General features: G+C 43.4%; 1 protein-coding gene across 4 annotated transcripts in view; it reads left to right on the forward strand.

Moving 5' to 3' along the window:
- Positions 1-20,000, forward strand: part of LOC110515949 (uncharacterized) — a 234,461-nt gene that overhangs the window by 24,976 nt on the left and 189,485 nt on the right. For all 4 annotated transcript variants that reach the window (XM_090188230.1, XM_090188245.1, XM_090188231.1 and 1 more), the window contains exon 2: positions 10,433-10,534. In XM_090188230.1, coding sequence (XP_090044356.1) covers positions 10,433-10,534 — 102 coding nt within the window. The remainder of the gene's footprint in view (positions 1-10,432; positions 10,535-20,000) is intronic.

Raw genomic sequence — 20,000 nt, forward strand, 5'->3', positions numbered from 1 at the left:
CATACTGACCCTGTTAACCAACACATCATACTGACCCTGTTAACCAACACATCATACTGACCCTGTTAACCAACACATCATACTGACCCTGTTAACAAACACATCATACTGACCCTGTTAACAAACACATCATACTGACCCTGTTAACCAACACATCATACTGACCCTGTTAACAAACACATCATACTGACCCCCGACCCCGTTACCAAACACATCCAAAACATTTCCATGTTTTGGTTACCATTTCCTTCACTCCATTCCAGCCATTAAAATGAGCCGTCCTCCCCTCACCAGCCTCCTGTGTAAGTTATGCGTAACCCAGACTTTCATATGAAACGCTGTATTGATGTCAATTAGGGATTTGTGTTACAACAGGAGAAACTCTTAGTTAAGCTTCGGCCCTGAGACAGAGAGAAATCTGGTGCCACTGGGTTGGGCTGCACTTCCTCACACTCACCAGCTGAGGGCGGTAGAGACAAAGTAGTGGATGAGGACGAACACTCACCAGCTGAGGGCAGTAGAGACAATGTAGTGGATGAGGACTATCACTCACCAGCTGAGCGCGGTAGAGATAGTAGTGGATGAGGACTATCACTCACTAGCTGAGGGCGGTAGAGACAAAGTAGTGGATGAGGACGAACACTCACCAGCTGAGGGCGGTAGAGACAGTAGTGGATGAGGACGAACACTCACAAACTGAGGGCGGTAGAGACAAAGTAGTGGATGAGGACGAACACTCACAAACTGAGGGCGGTAGAGACAGTAGTGGATGAGGACGAACACTCACCAGCTGAGGGGGGTAGAGACAAAGTAGTGGATGAGGACGAACACTCACAAACTGAGGGCGGTAGAGACAAAGTAGTGGATGAGGACGAACACTCACCAGCTGAGGGCGGTAGAGACAAAGTAGTGGATGAGGACGAACACTCACCAGCTGAGGGCGGTAGAGACAAAGTAGTGGATGAGGACTATCACTCACCAGCTGAGCGCGGTAGAGATAGTAGTGGATGAGGACTATCACTCACTAGCTGAGGGCGGTAGAGACAAAGTAGTGGATGAGGACGAACACTCACCAGCTGAGGGCGGTAGAGACAGTAGTGGATGAGGACGAACACTCACCAGCTGAGGGCGGTAGAGACAAAGTAGTGGATGAGGACGAACACTCACAAACTGAGGGCGGTAGAGACAAAGTAGTGGATGAGGACGAACACTCACCAGCTGAGGGCGGTAGAGACAAAGTAGTGGATGAGGACGAACACTCACCAGCTGAGGGCGGTAGAGACAAAGTAGTGGATGAGGACGAACACTCACCAGCTGAGGGCGGTAGAGACAAAGTAGTGGATGAGGACGAACACTCACCAGCTGAGGGCGGTAGAGACAAAGTAGTGGATGAGGACGAACACTAAACAGCTGAGGGCGGTAGAGACAAAGTAGTGGATGAGGACGAACACTCACCAGCTGAGGGCGGTAGAGACAAAGTAGTGGATGAGGACGAACACTCACCAGCTGAGGGCGGTAGAGACAAAGTAGTGGATGAGGACGAACACTCACCAGCTGAGGGCGGTAGAGACAAAGTAGTGGATGAGGACGAACACTAAACAGCTGAGGGCGGTAGAGACAAAGTAGTGGATGAGGACGAACACTCACCAGCTGAGGGCGGTAGAGACAAAGTAGTGGATGAGGACCATCAGATGGAGACAATAGTGGATGAGAACTATCAGATGGAGACCGTAGTGGATGAGGACTATCAGATAGAGACAGTAGTGGATGAGGACTATCAGATAGAGACAGTAGTGGATGAGGACCATCAGATAGAGACAGTAGAGGATGAGGACCATCAGATAGAGACAGTAGTGGATGAGGACTAACACTCATCCCTCCCTCCTCTCTCCCTCCCTCCTCCCTCCTCTCTCTCTCTCCTTCTCCCTCCTCTCTCTCTTCATCCTCCCTCCTCCCTCTTCTCTCCCTCCTCCCAACCTCCCTCTCTCCCTCCTCCCTCTCTCTCTCTCTCCTCCCTCATCCCTCATCCCTCCTCTCTCCCTCCTCCCTCTCCCTCCTCTCTCCCCTCTCTCCCTCCTCGCTCTCTCCCTCCTCTTTCCTCCCTCTTCTTTCCCCTCTCTCCCTCCTCCCAACCTCCCTCTCTCCCTCCTCCCCTCTCTCTCTCTCTCTCCCTCCTTCCTCTCCCTCCCTCTCTCTTCCTCCTCCTCCCTCCTCCTCCCTCCTCCCTCTCGCTCTCTCTCCTCTCCCTCTCCCTCCTCCCTCCTCCTCCTCTCTCCTTCCTCTCTCCCTCCTCCCCTTCCTCTCTCTCCTCCTCTCTCCCTCCTCCACACTCTCTCTCCCTCCTCCCTCCTCTCTCCCTCTCTCCCTCCTCCCTCTCTTCCTCCTCCTCTCCCTCTTCTTTCCCACTTCTCTCCCTCCTCCCAACCTCTCTCTCCCCTTCCTCCCTGCTCCCTCCTCTCCCTCTCTCTCTCCCTCCTCCCTCATCCCTCGTCCCTCTTCTCTCCCTCTTCCCTCCTCCCTCTACTCTCCCTCATCCCTCGTCCCTCCTCTCTCCTTCCCTCCTCCCTATTCTCTGTCTCTCCCTCCTCCCTCCTCCCGCTCTTCCTCCTCCCTCATCCCTCATCCCTCCTCCCAACCTCTCTCTCTCCCTCCTCCCTCTTCTCTCCCTCTTCTCTCCCTCCTCCCTCCCCTCTCTCTCCCTTCTCCCTCGCCTCTCTCTCCCTCCTCCCTCCTCCCTCCTCTCTCCCTCCTCTCTCCCTAATCTCTCCCTCTTCTCTCCCTCCTCTCACCCTCCTCCCTCCTCTCTCCCTCTTCTCTCCCTCCTCTCTCCCTCCCTCCCTCCTCTCTCCCTCCTCCCTCTCTATGTAGTGTATTTGGGGACAGGGTCAGGGAGTGTTTGTAGCCCTAGCAGTAGGTTGGCTATTGGCTCAGTGCCTTACTAAACCCCATACACACACACACACACACACATACACATACACATACACACAAACACATACACACACACATATACACACAAACATACACACACACACACACACACACAACACGCTCAACAATCTCCTGCTGTTGCTCACACAGCTGAGAGCTGCTGCTGCTACATCTGGAGCACCGTCATCCCCTGGTGAGTGTGTGTGAGTGTGTGTGTGTGTGTGTGTGTGTGTGTGTGTGTGTGTGTGTGTGTGTGTGTGTGTGAATAAGGCTCTACTTCCGTATCTCCCTCCGTCTTTTCAGTTATCCCCGCTCATACTGTTATTATACACACCTGAATGATTCATAGTGGGCGTGGATGTGTCTGTGAGAGAGAGAGAGAGAGGGAGAGACAGAGAGACAAGGAGAGAGAGAGAGACTGAGAGAGACGGAGAGAGAGAGAGACGAGAGAGAGAGAGAGAGAGAGAGGGAGAGAGAGAGAGAGAGAGGGAGAGAGAGAGAGAGAGAGAGAGAGAGAGAGAGAGACGGAGAAACAGAGAGAGAGAGACGGAGAGAGAGAGAGAGAGAGAGAGAGAGAGAGAGAGAGAGAGAGACGGAGAGAGAGAGAGAGACGGAGAGAGAGACAGAGAGAGAGAGGGGGCGAGAGATAGACAGAGACAGAGAGGTAGACGGAAAGACAGAGACAGAGAGAGAGACGGAGAGAGAGAGTTGCTCCAGTCTTAGTGTCTTTGTCTCTCCTGTCCTGACAACACTCTCCATCGGGTCCACGAGGGAGGAAGAAGGGATGAGAGAAAGAGAGGGAACAGAGGGAGGAGGACTTAAAACACATGAATCTCAGTCTGGTCGGTACAGAACAAGGGGAACCAGTAAAGGACTTACTGTTTTCTACCAAAAAGGGATTTTTCCAACATCATCACATTTACTGGTATTTCAGTCCAGGTGACTACCAGGTGACTACAAGACAACTTCCAGGTGACTACCAGGTGACTACCAGCTGACCAACTACATTCAACACATGCCAGACAAGACCATTGAGGCAATACAACTGGCTCATTAGCATGCATAGATGAATACATAGATAATAGACATGGAAACTCAATTAATAATTGATCTATTGGATACTCATGGCACCAGCTCTGTATCGTTGACTAGACTGAAGACTGGACCTCAAGAGATCCTCCAGCTCCGTGTCGTTGACTAGACTGGACCTCAAGAGGAACCTCCAGCTCCGTGTCGTTGACTAGACTGAAGACTGGACCTCAAGAGGATCTCCAGCTCCATATCGTTGACTAGACTGAAGACTGGACCTCAAGAGGACCTCCAGCTCCGTGTCGTTGACTAGACTGAAGACTGGACCTCAAGAGGAACCTCCAGCTCCGTGTCGTTGACTAGACTGAAGACTGGACCTCAAGAGGACCTCCAGCTCCATATCGTTGACTAGACTGAAGACTGGACCTCAAGAGGATCTCCAGCTCCATATCGTTGACTAGACTGGACCTCAAGAGGATCTCCAGCTCCATATCGTTGACTAGACTGAAGACTGGACCTCAAGAGGACCTCCAGCTCCATGTCGTTGACTAGACTGAAGACTGGACCTCAAGAGGATCTCCAGCTCCATGTCGTTGACTAGACTGAAGACTGGACCTCAAGAGGATCTCCAGCTCCATGTCGTTGACTAGACTGAAGACTGGACCTCAAGAGGATCTCCAGCTCCATATCGTTGACTAGACTGAAGGCTGGACCTCAAGAGGATCTCCAGCTCCATACTTCATAACTAGTCTATGAGTGTTTTTACCTAAAGGACAAACGGAGAGTGTGTCTGAGAAAGTGTGTGTGAGAGTTAGAGAGGGAGAGTTTAAGCGAAATACTGTTTTGCTTGACTAAAAGTCAGCTAGAAAGAGTGTGTGTGTGTGTGTGGTGTGTGTGTGAGCCATGGCCCACGCGGCAGCTCACCTGAAGAAGGCTCGTGAGTTAGAGCAGCCCCCCGAGCTCAGAGCCATACAGAAAGCCAGGGAAAGACGCAGACGACACAGAGAGAGAGCAGAGCGCCAACGCCAGGTAACACACACACACACACACACACACACACACACACACACACACACACACACACACACACACACACCACATATACACACACACACACACACACACACACACACACACACACACACACAGGTCGTGTCCCAATACCCAGAACTGGGTTTGTGATGTAATTGTGGGTGTGTGATGTAATTGTGTGTGTAGATCAGTTCAGCAGATTAGACAACAGCTAAAAGTGACGTGATGCTTGTGTGTGTGTGTGTGTGTGTGTGTGTGTGTGTGTGTGTGTGTGTGTGTGTGTGTGTGTGTGTGTGGTCTTATCCCCATTGTAATGTATGTGAGGAGTGATTAGTGTTGAGGGGGAGGCACCAGATGACAGATGTGTTGTGTGAATGTCAGGGCCACTGGCAGATCTAGTATAGAGATAGAAGATAGACACTGGCAGATCTAGTATAGAGACAGAATATAGACCCTGGCAGATCTAGTATTGAGATAGAAGATAAACACTGGCAGATCTAGTGTAGAGATATACTCTGGCAGATCTAGTATAGAGATATAAGATAGACACTGGCATATCTAGTATAGAGATATACTCTGGCAGATCTAGTATAGAGATAGAAGATAGACACTGGTAGATCTAGTATAGAGATATACTCTGGCAGATCTAGTATAGAGATAGACACTGGCAGATCTAATATAGAGATAGAAGATAGACACTGGCAGATCTAGTATAGAGATATACTCTGGCAGATCTAGTATAGAGATAAAATCTGGCAGATCTAGTATAGAGATATAAGATAGACACTGGTAGATCTAGTATAGAGATATACTCTGGCAGATCTAGTATAGAGATAGACACTGGCAGATCTAGTATAGAGATAGAAGATAGACACTGGCAGATTTAGTATAGAGATAGATTCTAGACTATTTTAGTCATAGTATGTAGTTAGTAGTTTAGATATATATAGTTTAGTTATAGTATGTAGTTAGTACTATAGATATATACAGTTTAGTTATAGTATGTAGTTAGTAGTATATATAGATATATATAGTTTAGTTATAGTATGTAGTTAGTAGTATAGATATATACAGTTTAGTTATAGTATGTAGTTAGTAGTTTAGATAGATACAGTTTAGTTATAGTATGTAGTTAGTAGTATAGATATATACAGTTTAGTTATAGTATGTAGTTAGTAGTTTAGATAGATACAGTTTAGTTATAGTATGTAGTTAGTAGTTTAGATATATACAGTTTAGTTATAGTATGTAGTTAGTAGTTTAGATAGATACAGTTTAGTTATAGTATGTAGTTAGTAGTTTAGATATATATATAGTTTAGTTATAGTATGTAGTTAGTAGTATAGATATATACAGTTTAGTTATAGTATGTAGTTAGTAGTTTCGATATATACAGTTTAGTTATAGTATGTAGTTAGTAGTCTATATAGATATATACAATTTAGTTATAGTATGTAGTTAGTAGTATATATATATATATATATATATATATATATATACAGTTTAGTTATAGTATGTAGTTAGTAGTATAGATATATACAGTTTAGTTATAGTATGTAGTTAGTAGTATAGATATATACAGTTTAGTTATAGTATGTAGTTAGTAGTATAGATATATACAGTTTAGTTATAGTATGTAGTTAGTAGTATATATAGATATATACAGTTTAGTTATAGTATGTAGTTAGTAGTATAGATATATACAGTTTAGTTATAGTATGTAGTTAGTAGTATATATAGATATATACAGTTTAGTTATAGTATGTAGTTAGTAGTATAGATATATACAGTTTAGTTATAGTATGTAGTTAGTAGTATATATAGATATATACAGTTTAGTTATAGTATGTAGTTAGTAGTATAGATAGATATATACAGTTTAGTTATAGTATGTAGTTAGTAGTATAGATAGATATATACAGTTTAGTTATAGTATGTAGTTAGTAGTATATATATATATATACAGTTTAGTTATAGTATGTAGTTAGTAGTATAGATATATACAGTTTAGTTATAGTATGTAGTTAGTAGTATATATAGATATATACAGTTTAGTTATAGTATGTAGTTAGTAGTATAGATATATACAGTTTAGTTATAGTATGTAGTTAGTAGTATAGATAGATATATACAGTTTAGTTATAGTATGTAGTTAGTAGTATAGATAGATATATACAGTTTAGTTATAGTATGTAGTTAGTAGTATATATAGATATATACAGTTTAGTTATAGTATGTAGTTAGTAGTATAGATATATACAGTTTAGTTATAGTATGTAGTTAGTAGTATATATAGATATATACAGTTTAGTTATAGTATGTAGTTAGTAGTATAGATATATACAGTTTAGTTATAGTATGTAGTTAGTAGTATAGATAGATATATACAGTTTAGTTATAGTATGTAGTTAGTAGTATAGATAGATATATACAGTTTAGTTATAGTATGTAGTTAGTAGTATAGATAGATAGATACAGTTTAGTTATAGTATGTAGTTAGTAGTATAGATAGATATATACAGTTTAGTTATAGTATGTAGTTAGTAGTATAGATATATACAGTTTAGTTATAGTATGTAGTTAGTAGTATAGATATATACCGTTTAGTTATAGTATGTAGTTAGTAGTATTGATATATACAGTTTAGTTATAGTATGTAGTTAGTAGTATATATATATATATATATATATATATATATATATATACAGTTTAGTTATAGTATGTAGTTAGTAGTATAGATACATATATACATTTTAGTTATAGTATGTAGTTAGTAGTATATATAGATATATATCTCCATCTCCTCTACCTCCTTCCTTCCATCCCATCCTCCACCCTCCACCCTCACCCCACCCTCTCCCTCTCCTCTCCTCTACCTCCGTCCTTCCTCCCATCCCATCCTCCATCCTCCAGATCGATATATATATATATACATTTGTATTGTACTGGGAGTTGCAACTTGGACCTAGAACATCACCTTGACAACGACCAGGGTTCTGTTCCAGAATGTCAACTTGATTTACTGGTATGAGAGCGATAGAGAGGTCTGAAGAGAGGGAGGGAGAGATAGAGAGGTCTGAAGAGAGGGAGGGAGAGATAGAGAGGTCTGAAGAGAGGGAGGGAGAGATAGAGAGGTCTGAAGAGAGGGAGGGAGAGATAGAGAGGTCTGAAGAGAGGGAGGGAGAGATAGAGAGGTCTGAAGAGAGGGAGGGAGAGATAGAGAGGTCTGAAGAGAGGGAGGGAGAGATAGAGAGGTCTGAAGAGAGGGAGGGAGAGATAGAGAGGTCTGAAGAGAGGGAGGGAGAGATAGAGAGGTCTGAAGAGAGGGAGGGAGAGATAGAGAGGTCTGAAGAGAGGGAGGGAGAGATAGAGAGGTCTGAAGAGAGGGAGGGAGAGATAGAGAGGTCTGAAGAGAGGGAGGGAGAGATAGAGAGGTCTGAAGAGAGGGAGGGAGAGATAGAGAGGTCTGAAGAGAGGGAGGGAGAGATAGAGAGGTCTGAAGAGAGGGAGGGAGAGATAGAGAGGTCTGAAGAGAGGGAGGGAGAGATAGAGAGGTCTGAAGAGAGGGAGGGAGAGATACAGAGGTCTGAAGAGAGGGAGGGAGAGATAGAGAGGTCTGAAGAGAGGGAGGGAGAGATAGCGAGGTCTGAAGAGAGGGAGGGAGAGATAGAGAGGTCTGAAGAGAGGGAGGGAGAGATAGAGAGGTCTGAAGAGAGGGAGGGAGAGATAGAGACGTCTGAAGAGAGGGAGGGAGAGATAGGGAGGGATGAAGAAAGGGAGAGAGATGGAGAGAGAGGGAGGGAGTAGAGAGAGATGGAGAGAGAGATGAGATGGAGAGAGAGATGAGATGGAGAGAGGGATGAGATGGAGAGAGAGATGAGATGGACAGAGAGATGAGATGGAGAGAGAGATGAGATGGAGAGAGGGATGAGATGGAGAGGGATGAGATGGAGAGAGGGATGAGATGGAGAGAGGGATGAGATGGAGAGAGGGATGAGATGGAGAGGGATGAGATGGAGAGAGGGATGAGATGGAGAGAGGGATGTAGGGAGTGTAGTGGAGGGGCCGAGGAAGGGATGAAGAAAGGGAAGACAAAGGGAGGGAGTGGAAAAGGAGGGAGAGAGAGGGAAGATTGTGCATGTGTGTGCATGCATGTCAGTCGACCTCTCGTATCAGGTGTTCGACCCTTAACCCTGTGGGGGTGTTGGGTCATATCGGGGCGAGTAGATTCCGTGGAGCTGACATGCTAACACTCTGAACATAAAGCCTCTCTGTGACAGGATCGCCAGTTCCTTATAATGATGTGAGGATGTTTCCTAGTTCCTTATAATGATGTGAGGATGTTTCCTAGTTCCTTATACATTTGTGATGATGTTTCCTAGTTCCTATATGGTGATGTGATAATGTTTCCTAGTTCCTTATAAATTTGGGAGGATGTTTCCTAGCTCCTATATAATGATGTGATGATGTTTCCTAGCTCCTATATAATGATGTGAGGAAATTTCCTAGTTCCTATATAATGATGTGATGATGTTTATCCCAGAAGGGGGTTGGTCAGTGGTAGGTCAGTGGTAGATTAGTGGTAGATCAGTGGTAGGTCAGTGGTAGATCAGTGGTAGGTCAGTGATTGGTCAGTGGTAGAACAGTGGTAGATCAGTGGTAGGTCAGTGGTAGGTCAGTGGTAGATCAGTGGTAGATCATTGGTAGGTCAGTGGTAGGTCAGTGATTGGTCAGTGGTAGAACAGTGGTAGGTCAGTGGTAGGTCAGTGGTAGATCAGTGGTAGATCAGTGGTAGATCATTGGTAGGTCAGTGGTAGATCAGTGGTAGATCAGTGGTAGGTCAGTGGTAGATCAGTGGTAGGTCAGTGGTAGGTCAGTGGTAGATCAGTGGTAGATCAGTGGTAGATCAGTGGTAGATTAGTGGTAGATCATTGGTAGATCAGTGGTAAATCAGTGGTAGATCAGTGGTAGATCAGTGGTAGATCAGTGGTAGATCAGTGGTAGATCAGTGGTAGGTCAGTGGTAGATCAGTGGTAGATCATTGGTAGATCAGTGGTAGATCAGTGGTAGATCAGTGGTAGGTCAGTGGTAGATCAGTGGTAGGTCAGTGGTTGTGCACACACACACACACACACAATCAGAGCGCCATTAAATACTGATGTTACGTATGTAATAATAACCTATACAGCTACAGTATATAGATAAATATGTATATATCATACTTACTGTCTATTTTCTCTCTCTCTCTATCTCTCTCTCTACCCCCCTCCCTCTCTCTCCCTCTCTCTACCCCCCCTCTCCTCTCTCTACCCCCCTCCCTCTCTCTACCCCCCTCTCCTCTCTCTACCCCCCTCCCTCTCTCTCTCTACCCCCCCTCTCTCTACCCCCCTCCCTCTCTCTCTACCCCCCCTCTCCTCTCTCTACCCCCCTCTCTCTCTAGTCTGACAGTAACACTAGTTTCCTGCGTGCTGCGAGGGCGGGGAACCTGGACAAGGTTCTGGAGTTCCTGAAAGACGGAGTTGACATCAGTACCTGTAACCAGGTAAGAACCGCTGGAGGTTGCTGTGGCAACGAACGGCTAGACACACAACTTTTTAGTCAGCAGCAGCATACCGCCCTGCATCCCACTGATGGCTGGCCCCTGAAGCTAAGTAGGGTGGGTCCTGCTCGGTCCCTGGATGGGGGACCACCCTGCATCCCACTGATGGCTGGCCCCTGAAGCTAAGTAGGGTGGGTCCTGCTCGGTCCCTGGATGGGGGACCACCCTGCATCCCACTGATGGCTGGCCCCTGAAGCTAAGTAGGGTGGGTCCTGCTCGGTCCCTGGATGGGGGACCACCCTGCATCCCACTGATGGCTGGCCCCTGAAGCTAAGTAGGGTGGGTCCTGGTCAGTCCCTGGATGGGAGACCACCCTGTATCCCACTGATGGCTGTCCTCTGAAGCTAAGTAGGGTGGGTCCTGCTCGGTCCCTGGATGGGGGACCACAATGAATCCCACTGATGGCTGGTTTCTGAAGTTAAACAGGGTCGGTCCCTGGATGGGAGACCAGATGCTGCTGGAAGTGGTGTTGGAGGGCCAGTAGGAGGCACTCTTTCTTCTGGTCTAAAGACGATGCCCCAGGGCAATGTTTGGGATGCTGTTGTTTTGTTTGTCCACTCAGTGTAAAGAGAATTAACCCTAGTCAACAGTATATAACTATATAGGGAATGGGTGCTAGTCAACAGTATATAACTATATAGGGAATGGGTGCTAGTCAACAGTATATAACTATGGGTGCTAGTCAACAGTATATAACTATATAGGGAATGTATGCTAGTCAACAGTATATAACTATGGGTGCTAGTCAACAGTATATAACTATATAGGGAATGGGTGCTAGTCAACAGTATATAACTATATAGGGAATGGGTGCTAGTCAACAGTATATAACTATATAGGGAATGGGTGCTAGTCAACAGTATATAACTATGGGTGCTAGTCAACAGTATATAACTATATAGGGAATGGATGCTAGTCAACAGTATATAACTATGGGTGCTAGTCAACAGTATATAACTATATAGGGAATGGGTGCTAGTCAACAGTATATAACTATATAGGGAATGGGTGCTAGTCAACAGTATATAACTATATAGGGAATGGGTGCTAGTCAACAGTATATAACTATGGGTGCTAGTCAACAGTAGATAACTATGGGTGCTAGTCAACAGTATATAACTATATAGGGTGCTAGTCAACAGTATATAACTATATAGGGAATGGGTGCTAGTCAACAGTATATAACTATATAGGGAATGGGACCTAGTCAACAGTATATAACTATATAGGGAATGGGACCTAGTCAACAGTATATAACTATATAGGGAATGGGTGCTAGTCAACAGTATATAACTATATAGGGAATGGGTGCTAGTCAACAGTATATAACTATGGGTGCTAGTCAACAGTATATAACTATGGGTGCTAGTCAACATTATATAACTATATAGGGAATGGGTGCTAGTCAACAGTATATAACTATGGGTGCTAGTCAACAGTATATAACTATATAGGGAATGGGTGCTAGTCAACAGTATATAACTATATAGGGAATGGGTGCTAGTCAACATTATATAACTATATAGGGAATGGGTGCTAGTCAACAGTATATAACTATGGGTGCTAGTCAACATTATATAACTATATAGGGAATGGGTGCTTGTCAACAGTATATAACTATGGGTGCTAGTCAACAGTATATAACTATATAGGGAATGGGTGCTAGTCAACATTATATAACTATATAGGGAATGGGTGCTAGTCAACAGTATATAACTATATAGGGAATGGGTGCTAGTCAACAGTATATCACTATATAGGGAATGGGTGCTAGTCAACATTATATAACTATATAGGGAATGGGAGCTAGTCAACAGTATATAACTATATAGGGAATGGGTGCTAGTCAACAGTATATAACTATGGGTGCTAGTCAACAGTAGATAACTATATAGGGAATGGGTGCTAGTCAACAGTATATAACTATATAGGGAATGGGTGCTAGTCAACAGTATATAACTATATAGGGAATGGGGGCTAGTCAACAGTATATAACTATATAGGGAATGGGTGCTAGTCAACAGTAAATAACTATATAGGGAATGGGTGCTAGTCAACAGTATATAACTATGGGTGCTAGTCAACAGTATATAACTATATAGGGAATGGGTGCTAGTCAACAGTATATAACTGTGGGTGCTAGTCAACAGTATATAACTATATAGGGAATGGGTGCTAGTCAACAGTATATAACTATGGGTGCTAGTCAACAGTATATAACTATATAGGGAATGGGTGCTAGTCAACAGTATATAACTATATAGGGAATGGGTGCTAGTCAACAGTATATAACTATATAGGGAATGGGTGCTAGTCAACAGTATATAACTATATAGGGAATGGGTGCTAGTCAACAGTATATAACTATATAGGGAATGGGTGCTAGTCAACAGTATATAACTATGGGTGCTAGTCAACAGTATATAACTATATAGGGAATGGGTGCTAGTCAACAGTATATAACTATATAGGGAATGGGTGCTAGTCAACAGTATATAACTATGGGTGCTAGTCAACATTATATAACTATATAGGGAATGGGTGCTAGTCAACATTATATAACTATATAGGGAATGGGTGCTAGTCAACAGTATATAACTATGGGTGCTAGTCAACATTATATAACTATATAGGGAATGGGTGCTTGTCAACAGTATATAACTATGGGTGCTAGTCAACAGTATATAACTATATAGGGAATGGGTGCTAGTCAACATTATATAACTATATAGGGAATGGGTGCTAGTCAACAGTATATAACTATATAGGGAATGGGTGCTAGTCAACAGTATATCACTATATAGGGAATGGGTGCTAGTCAACATTATATAACTATATAGGGAATGGGAGCTAGTCAACAGTATATAACTATATAGGGAATGGGTGCTAGTCAACAGTATATAACTATGGGTGCTAGTCAACAGTAGATAACTATATAGGGAATGGGTGCTAGTCAACAGTATATAACTATATAGGCAATGGGTGCTAGTCAACAGTATATAACTATATAGGGAATGGGGGCTAGTCAACAGTATATAACTATATAGGGAATGGGTGCTAGTCAACAGTATATAACTATATAGGGAATGGGTGCTAGTCAACAGTATATAACTGTGGGTGCTAGTCAACAGTATATAACTATATAGGGAATGGGTGCTAGTCAACAGTATATAACTATGGGTGCTAGTCAACAGTATATAACTATATGGGGAATGGGTGCTAGTCAACAGTATATAACTATATAGGGAATGGGTGCTAGTCAACAGTATATAACTATATAGGGAATGGGTGCTAGTCAACAGTATATAACTATATAGGGAATGGGTGCTAGTCAACAGTATATAACTATATAGGGAATGGGTGCTAGTCAACAGTATATAACTATGGGTGCTAGTCAACAGTATATAACTATATAGGGAATGGGTGCTAGTCAACAGTATATAACTATATAGGGAATGGGTGCTAGTCAACAGTATATAACTATGGGTGCTAGTCAACATTATATAACTATATAGGGAATGGGTGCTAGTCAACATTATATAACTATATAGGGAATGGGTGCTAGTCAACAGTAGATAACTATATAGGGAATGGGTGCTAGTCAACATTATATAACTATATAGGGAATGGGTGCTAGTCAACAGTAGATAACTATATAGGGAATGGGTGCTAGTCAACAGTATATAAGTATATAGGGAATGGGACCTAGTCAACAGTATATAACTATATAGGGAATGGGTGCTAGTCAACAGTATATAACTATATAGGGAATGGGTGCTAGTCAACAGTATATAACTATATAGGGAATGGGTGCTAGTCAACAGTATATAACTATGGGTGCTAGTCAACAGTATATAACTATATAGGGAATGGGTGCTAGTCAACAGTATATAACTATATAGGGAATGGGTGCTAGTCAACAGTATATAACTATGGGTGCTAGTCAACATTATATAACTATATAGGGAATGGGTGCTAGTCAACATTATATAACTATATAGGGAATGGGTGCTAGTCAACAGTAGATAACTATATAGGGAATGGGTGCTAGTCAACATTATATAACTATATAGGGAATGGGTGCTACTCAACAGTAGATAACTATATAGGGAATGGGTGCTATTCAACAGTATATAACTACATAGGGAATGGGACCTAGTCAACAGTATATAACTATATAGGGAATGGGTGCTAGTCAACAGTATATAACTATATAGGGAATGGGTGCTAGTCAACAGTATATAACTATATAGGGAATGGGTGCTAGTCAACAGTATATAACTATGGGTGCTAGTCAACAGTATATAACTATATAGGGAATGGGTGCTAGTCAACAGTATATAACTATATAGGGAATGGGTGCTAGTCAACAGTATATAACTATGGGTGCTAGTCAACAGTATATAACTATGGGTGCTAGTCAACAGTATATAACTATATAGGGAATGGGTGCTAGTCAACAGTATATAACTATATAGGGAATGGGTGCTAGTCAACAGTATATAACTACATAGGGAATGGGTGCTAGTCAACAGTATATAACTATATAGGGAATGGGTGCTAGTCAACAGTATATAACTATATAGGGAATGGGTGCTAGTCAACAGTATATAAATATATAGGGAATGGGTGCTAGTCAACAGTAGATAACTATGGCTGCTAGTCAACAGTATATAACTATATAGGGAATGGGTGCTAGTCAACAGTATATAACTATGGGTGCTAGTCAACAGTATATAACTATGGGTGCTAGTCAACAGTATATAACTATATAGGGAATGGGTGCTAGTCAACAGTATATAACTATGGGTGCTAGTCAACAGTATATAACTATATAGGGAATGGGTGCTAGTCAACAGTATATAACTATGGGTGCTAGTCAACAGTATATAACTATATAGGGAATGGGTGCTAGTCAACAGTATATAACTATATAGGGAATGGGTGTTAGTCAACAGTATATAACTATATAGGGAATGGGTGCTAGTCAACAGTATATAACTATATGGGGAATGGGTGCTAGTCAACAGTATATAACTATATAGGGAATGGGTGCTAGTCAACAGTATATAACTATATAGGGAATGGGTGCTAGTCAACAGTATATAACTATGGGTGCTAGTCAACAGTATATAACTATATAGGGAATGGGTGCTAGTCAACAGTATATAACTATATAGGGAATGGGTGCTAGTCAACAGTATATAACTATATAGGGAATGGGTGCTAGTCAACAGTATATAACTATGGGTGCTAGTCAACAGTATATAACTATGGGTGCTAGTCAACAGTATTTAACTATATAGGGAATGGGTTCTAGTCAACAGTATATAACTATATAGGGAATGGGTGCTAGTCAACAGTATATAACTATATAGGGAATGGGTGCTAGTCAACAGTATATAACTATGGGTTCTAGTCAACAGTATATAACTATATAGGGAATGGGTGCTAGTCAACAGTATATAACTATATAGGGAATGGGTGCTAGTCAACAGTATATAACTATGGGTGCTAGTCAACAGTAGATAACTATGGGTGCTAGTCAACAGTATATAACTATATAGGGAATGGGTGCTAGTCAACAGTATATAACTATGTAGGGAATGGGTGCTAGTCAACAGTATATAACTATGGGTGCTAGTCAACAGTAGATAACTATGGGTGCTAGTCAACAGTATATAACTATATAGGGAATGGGTGCTAGTCAACAGTATATAACTATATAGGGAATGGGTGCTAGTCAACAGTATATAACTATGGGTGCTAGTCAACAGTATATAACTATATAGGGAATGGGTGCTAGTCAACAGTATATAACTATATAGGGAATGGGTGCTAGTCAACAGTATATAACTATATAGGGAATGGGTGCTAGTCAACAGTAGATAACTATGGGTGCTAGTCAACAGTAGATAACTATGGGTGCTAGTCAACAGTATATAACTATATAGGGAATGGGTGCTAGTCAACAGTAGATAACTATGGGTGCTAGTCAACAGTAGATAACTATGGGTGCTAGTCAACAGTATATAACTATGGGTGCTAGTCAACAGTATATAACTATATAGGGAATGGGTGCTAGTCAACAGTAGATAACTATGGGTGCTAGTCAACAGTATATAACTATGGGTGCTAGTCAACAGTAGTGACCTGGACACTTCCCAGGATACGGAGGGGAGCCAATAGGAAGGGAGGTTGAGTTAGTTAAATTATGTAGTCCACCTACCTATAAACCTTTGACTTATGACCTAACTGAATAACTCACGAAACAGACACGGTGTGTGTGTGTGTGTGTGTGTGTGTGTGTGTGTGTGTGTGTGTGTGTGTGTGTGTGTGTGTGTGTGTGTGTGTGTGTGTGTGTGTGTGTGTGTGTGTGTGTGTGTGTGTGTGTGTGTGTGTGTGTGTGTGTGTGTGTGTGTGTGTGTGTGTGTGTGTGTGCGTGTGTGCGTGCGTCAGGGTAGTTGTTGTAATGTGTCCAGTCCCTGTGTTATGTAATAGACTTAATATTTCAGCTCACATGTCATTTGGTCTTTAAAAGCCTCTGTGTCGTAAGTTAAACACACACACACACACACACACACAGCGTCTGTTTCGTGAGTTATTCAGTTAGGTCATAAGTCAAAGGTTTATTAATATGTTTTATATAATATAAATAAACAACGGGACAGGGTGATTTAGACCACGGCCCATAGGGTAGTAGTGTAGTGTATAGGGGACAGGGTGGTTTAGACCACAGCCCATAGGGTAGTAGTGTAGTGTATAGGGGACAGGGTGATTTAGACCACAGCCCATAGGGTAGTAGTGTAGTGTATAGGGGACAGGGTGATTTAGACCACAGCCCATAGGGTAGTAGTGTAGTGTATAGGGGACAGGGTGGTTTAGACCACGGCCCATAGGGTAGTAGTGTAGTGTATAGGGGACAGGGTGGTTTAGACCACAGCCCATAGGGTAGTAGTGTAGTGTATAGGGGACAGGGTGGTTTAGACCACGGCCCATAGGGTAGTAGTGTAGTGTATAGGGGACAGGGTGGTTTAGACCACGGCCCATAGGGTAGTAGTGTAGTGTATAGGGGACAGGGTGGTTCAGACCACAGCCCATAGGGTAGTAGTGTAGTGTATAGGGGACAGGGTGGTTCAGACCACAGCCCATAGGGTAGTAGTGTAGTGTAGTGTATAGGGGACAGGGTGGTTTAGACCACAACCCATAGGGTAGTAGTGTAGTGTAGTGTATAGGGGACAGGGTGATTTAGACCACAGCCCATAGGGTAGTAGTGTAGTGTAGTGTATAGGGGACAGGGTGGTTTAGACCACGGCCCATAGGGTAGTAGTGTAGTGTATAGGGGACAGGGTGGTTTAGACCACAGCCCATAGGGTAGTAGTGTAGTGTATAGGGGACAGGGTGGTTTAGACCACAGCCCATAGGGTAGTAGTGTAGTGTATAGGGGACAGGGTGGTTTAGACCACAGCCCATAGGGTAGTAGTGTAGTGTATAGGGGACAGGGTTGTTTAGACCACAGCCCATAGGGTAGTAGTGTAGTGTATAGGGGACAGGGTGGTTTAGACCACAGCCCATAGGGTAGTAGTGTAGTGTATAGGGGACAGGGTGGTTTAGACCACAGCCCATAGGGTAGTAGTGTAGTGTATAGGGGACAGGGTGATTTAGACTACAGCCCATAGGGTAGTAGTGTAGTGTATAGGGGACAGGGTGGTTTAGACCACAGCCCATAGGGTAGTAGTGTAGTGTATAGGGGACAGGGTGGTTCAGACCACAGCCCATAGGGTAGTAGTGTAGTGTAGTGTATAGGGGACAGGGGGGTTTAGACCACAGCCCATAGGGTAGTAGTGTAGTGTATAGGGGACAGGGTGGTTTAGACCACAGCCCATAGGGTAGTAGTGTAGTGTATAGGGGACAGGGTGGTTTAGACCACAGCCCATAGGGTAGTAGTGTAGTGTATAGGGGACAGGGTGGTTCAGACCACAGCCCATAGGGTAGTAGTGTAGTGTAGTGTATAGGGGACAGGGTGGTTTAGACCACAGCCCATAGGGTAGTAGTGTAGTGTAGTGTATAGGGGACAGGGTGATTTAGACCACAGCCCATAGGGTAGTAGTGTAGTGTAGTGTATAGGGGACAGGGTGGTTTAGACCACGGCCCATAGGGTAGTAGTGTAGTGTATAGGGGACAGGGTGGTTTAGACCACAGCCCATAGGGTAGTAGTGTAGTGTATAGGGGACAGGGTGGTTTAAACCACAGCCCATAGGGTAGTAGTGTAGTTTAGTGTATAGGGGACAGGGTGATTTAGACCACATATCTATGTTCTGCTGGGTCACTACATTAGTAGATATCCAGCTCTTTGTTCTGCTGGGTCACTGTGACATCATTAGTAGATATCCAGCTCTTTGTTCTGCTGGGTCACTGTGACATCATTAGTAGATATCCAGCTCTGTGTTCTGCTGGGTCACTGTGGCATCATTAGTAGATATCCAGCTCTGTGTTCTGCTGGGTCACTGTGACATCATTAGTAGATATCCAGCTCTGTGTTCTGCTGGGTCACTGTGACATCATTAGTAGATATCCAGCTCTGTGTTCTGCTGGGTCACTGTGACATCATTAGTAGATATCCAGCTCTGTGTTCTGCTGGGTCACTGTGACATCATTAGTAGATATCCAGCTCTTTGTTCTGATGGGTCACTGTGACATCATTAGTAGATATCCAGCTCTATGTTCTGCTGGGTCACTGTGACATCATTAGTAGATATCCAGCTCTATGTTCTGCTGGTTCACTGTGACATCATTAGTAGATATCCAGCTCTGTGTTCTGCTGGGTCACTGTGACATCATTAGTAGATATCCAGCTCTGTGTTCTGCTGGGTCACTGTGACATCATTAGTAGATATCCAGCTCTATGTTCTGCTGGGTCACTGTGACATCATTAGTAGATATCCAGCTCTATGTTCTGCTGGGTCACTGTGACATCATTAGTAGATATCCAGCTCTTTGTTCTGCTGGGTCACTGTGACATCATTAGTAGATATCCAGCTCTATGTTCTGCTGGGTCACTGTGACATCATTAGTAGATATCCAGCTCTGTGTTCTGCTGGGTCACTGTGACATCATTAGTAGATATCCAGCTCTATGTTCTGCTGGGTCACTGTGACATCATTAGTAGATATCCAGCTCTATGTTCTGATGGGTCACTGTGACATCATTAGTAGATATCCAGCTCTTTGTTCTGCTGGGTCACTGTGACATCATTAGTAGATATCCAGCTCTTTGTTCTGCTGGGTCACTGTGACATCATTAGTAGATATCCAGCTCTGTGTTCTGCTGGGTCACTGTGACATCATTAGTAGATATCCAGCTCTATGTTCTGCTGGGTCACTGTGACATCATTAGTAGATATCCAGCT

The sequence above is a fragment of the Oncorhynchus mykiss genome, chromosome 10 (genome assembly GCF_057628025.1).
Source record: "Oncorhynchus mykiss isolate SJ-2025 chromosome 10, ASM5762802v1, whole genome shotgun sequence".
Taxonomy (NCBI): Eukaryota; Metazoa; Chordata; class Actinopteri; order Salmoniformes; family Salmonidae; genus Oncorhynchus; species Oncorhynchus mykiss.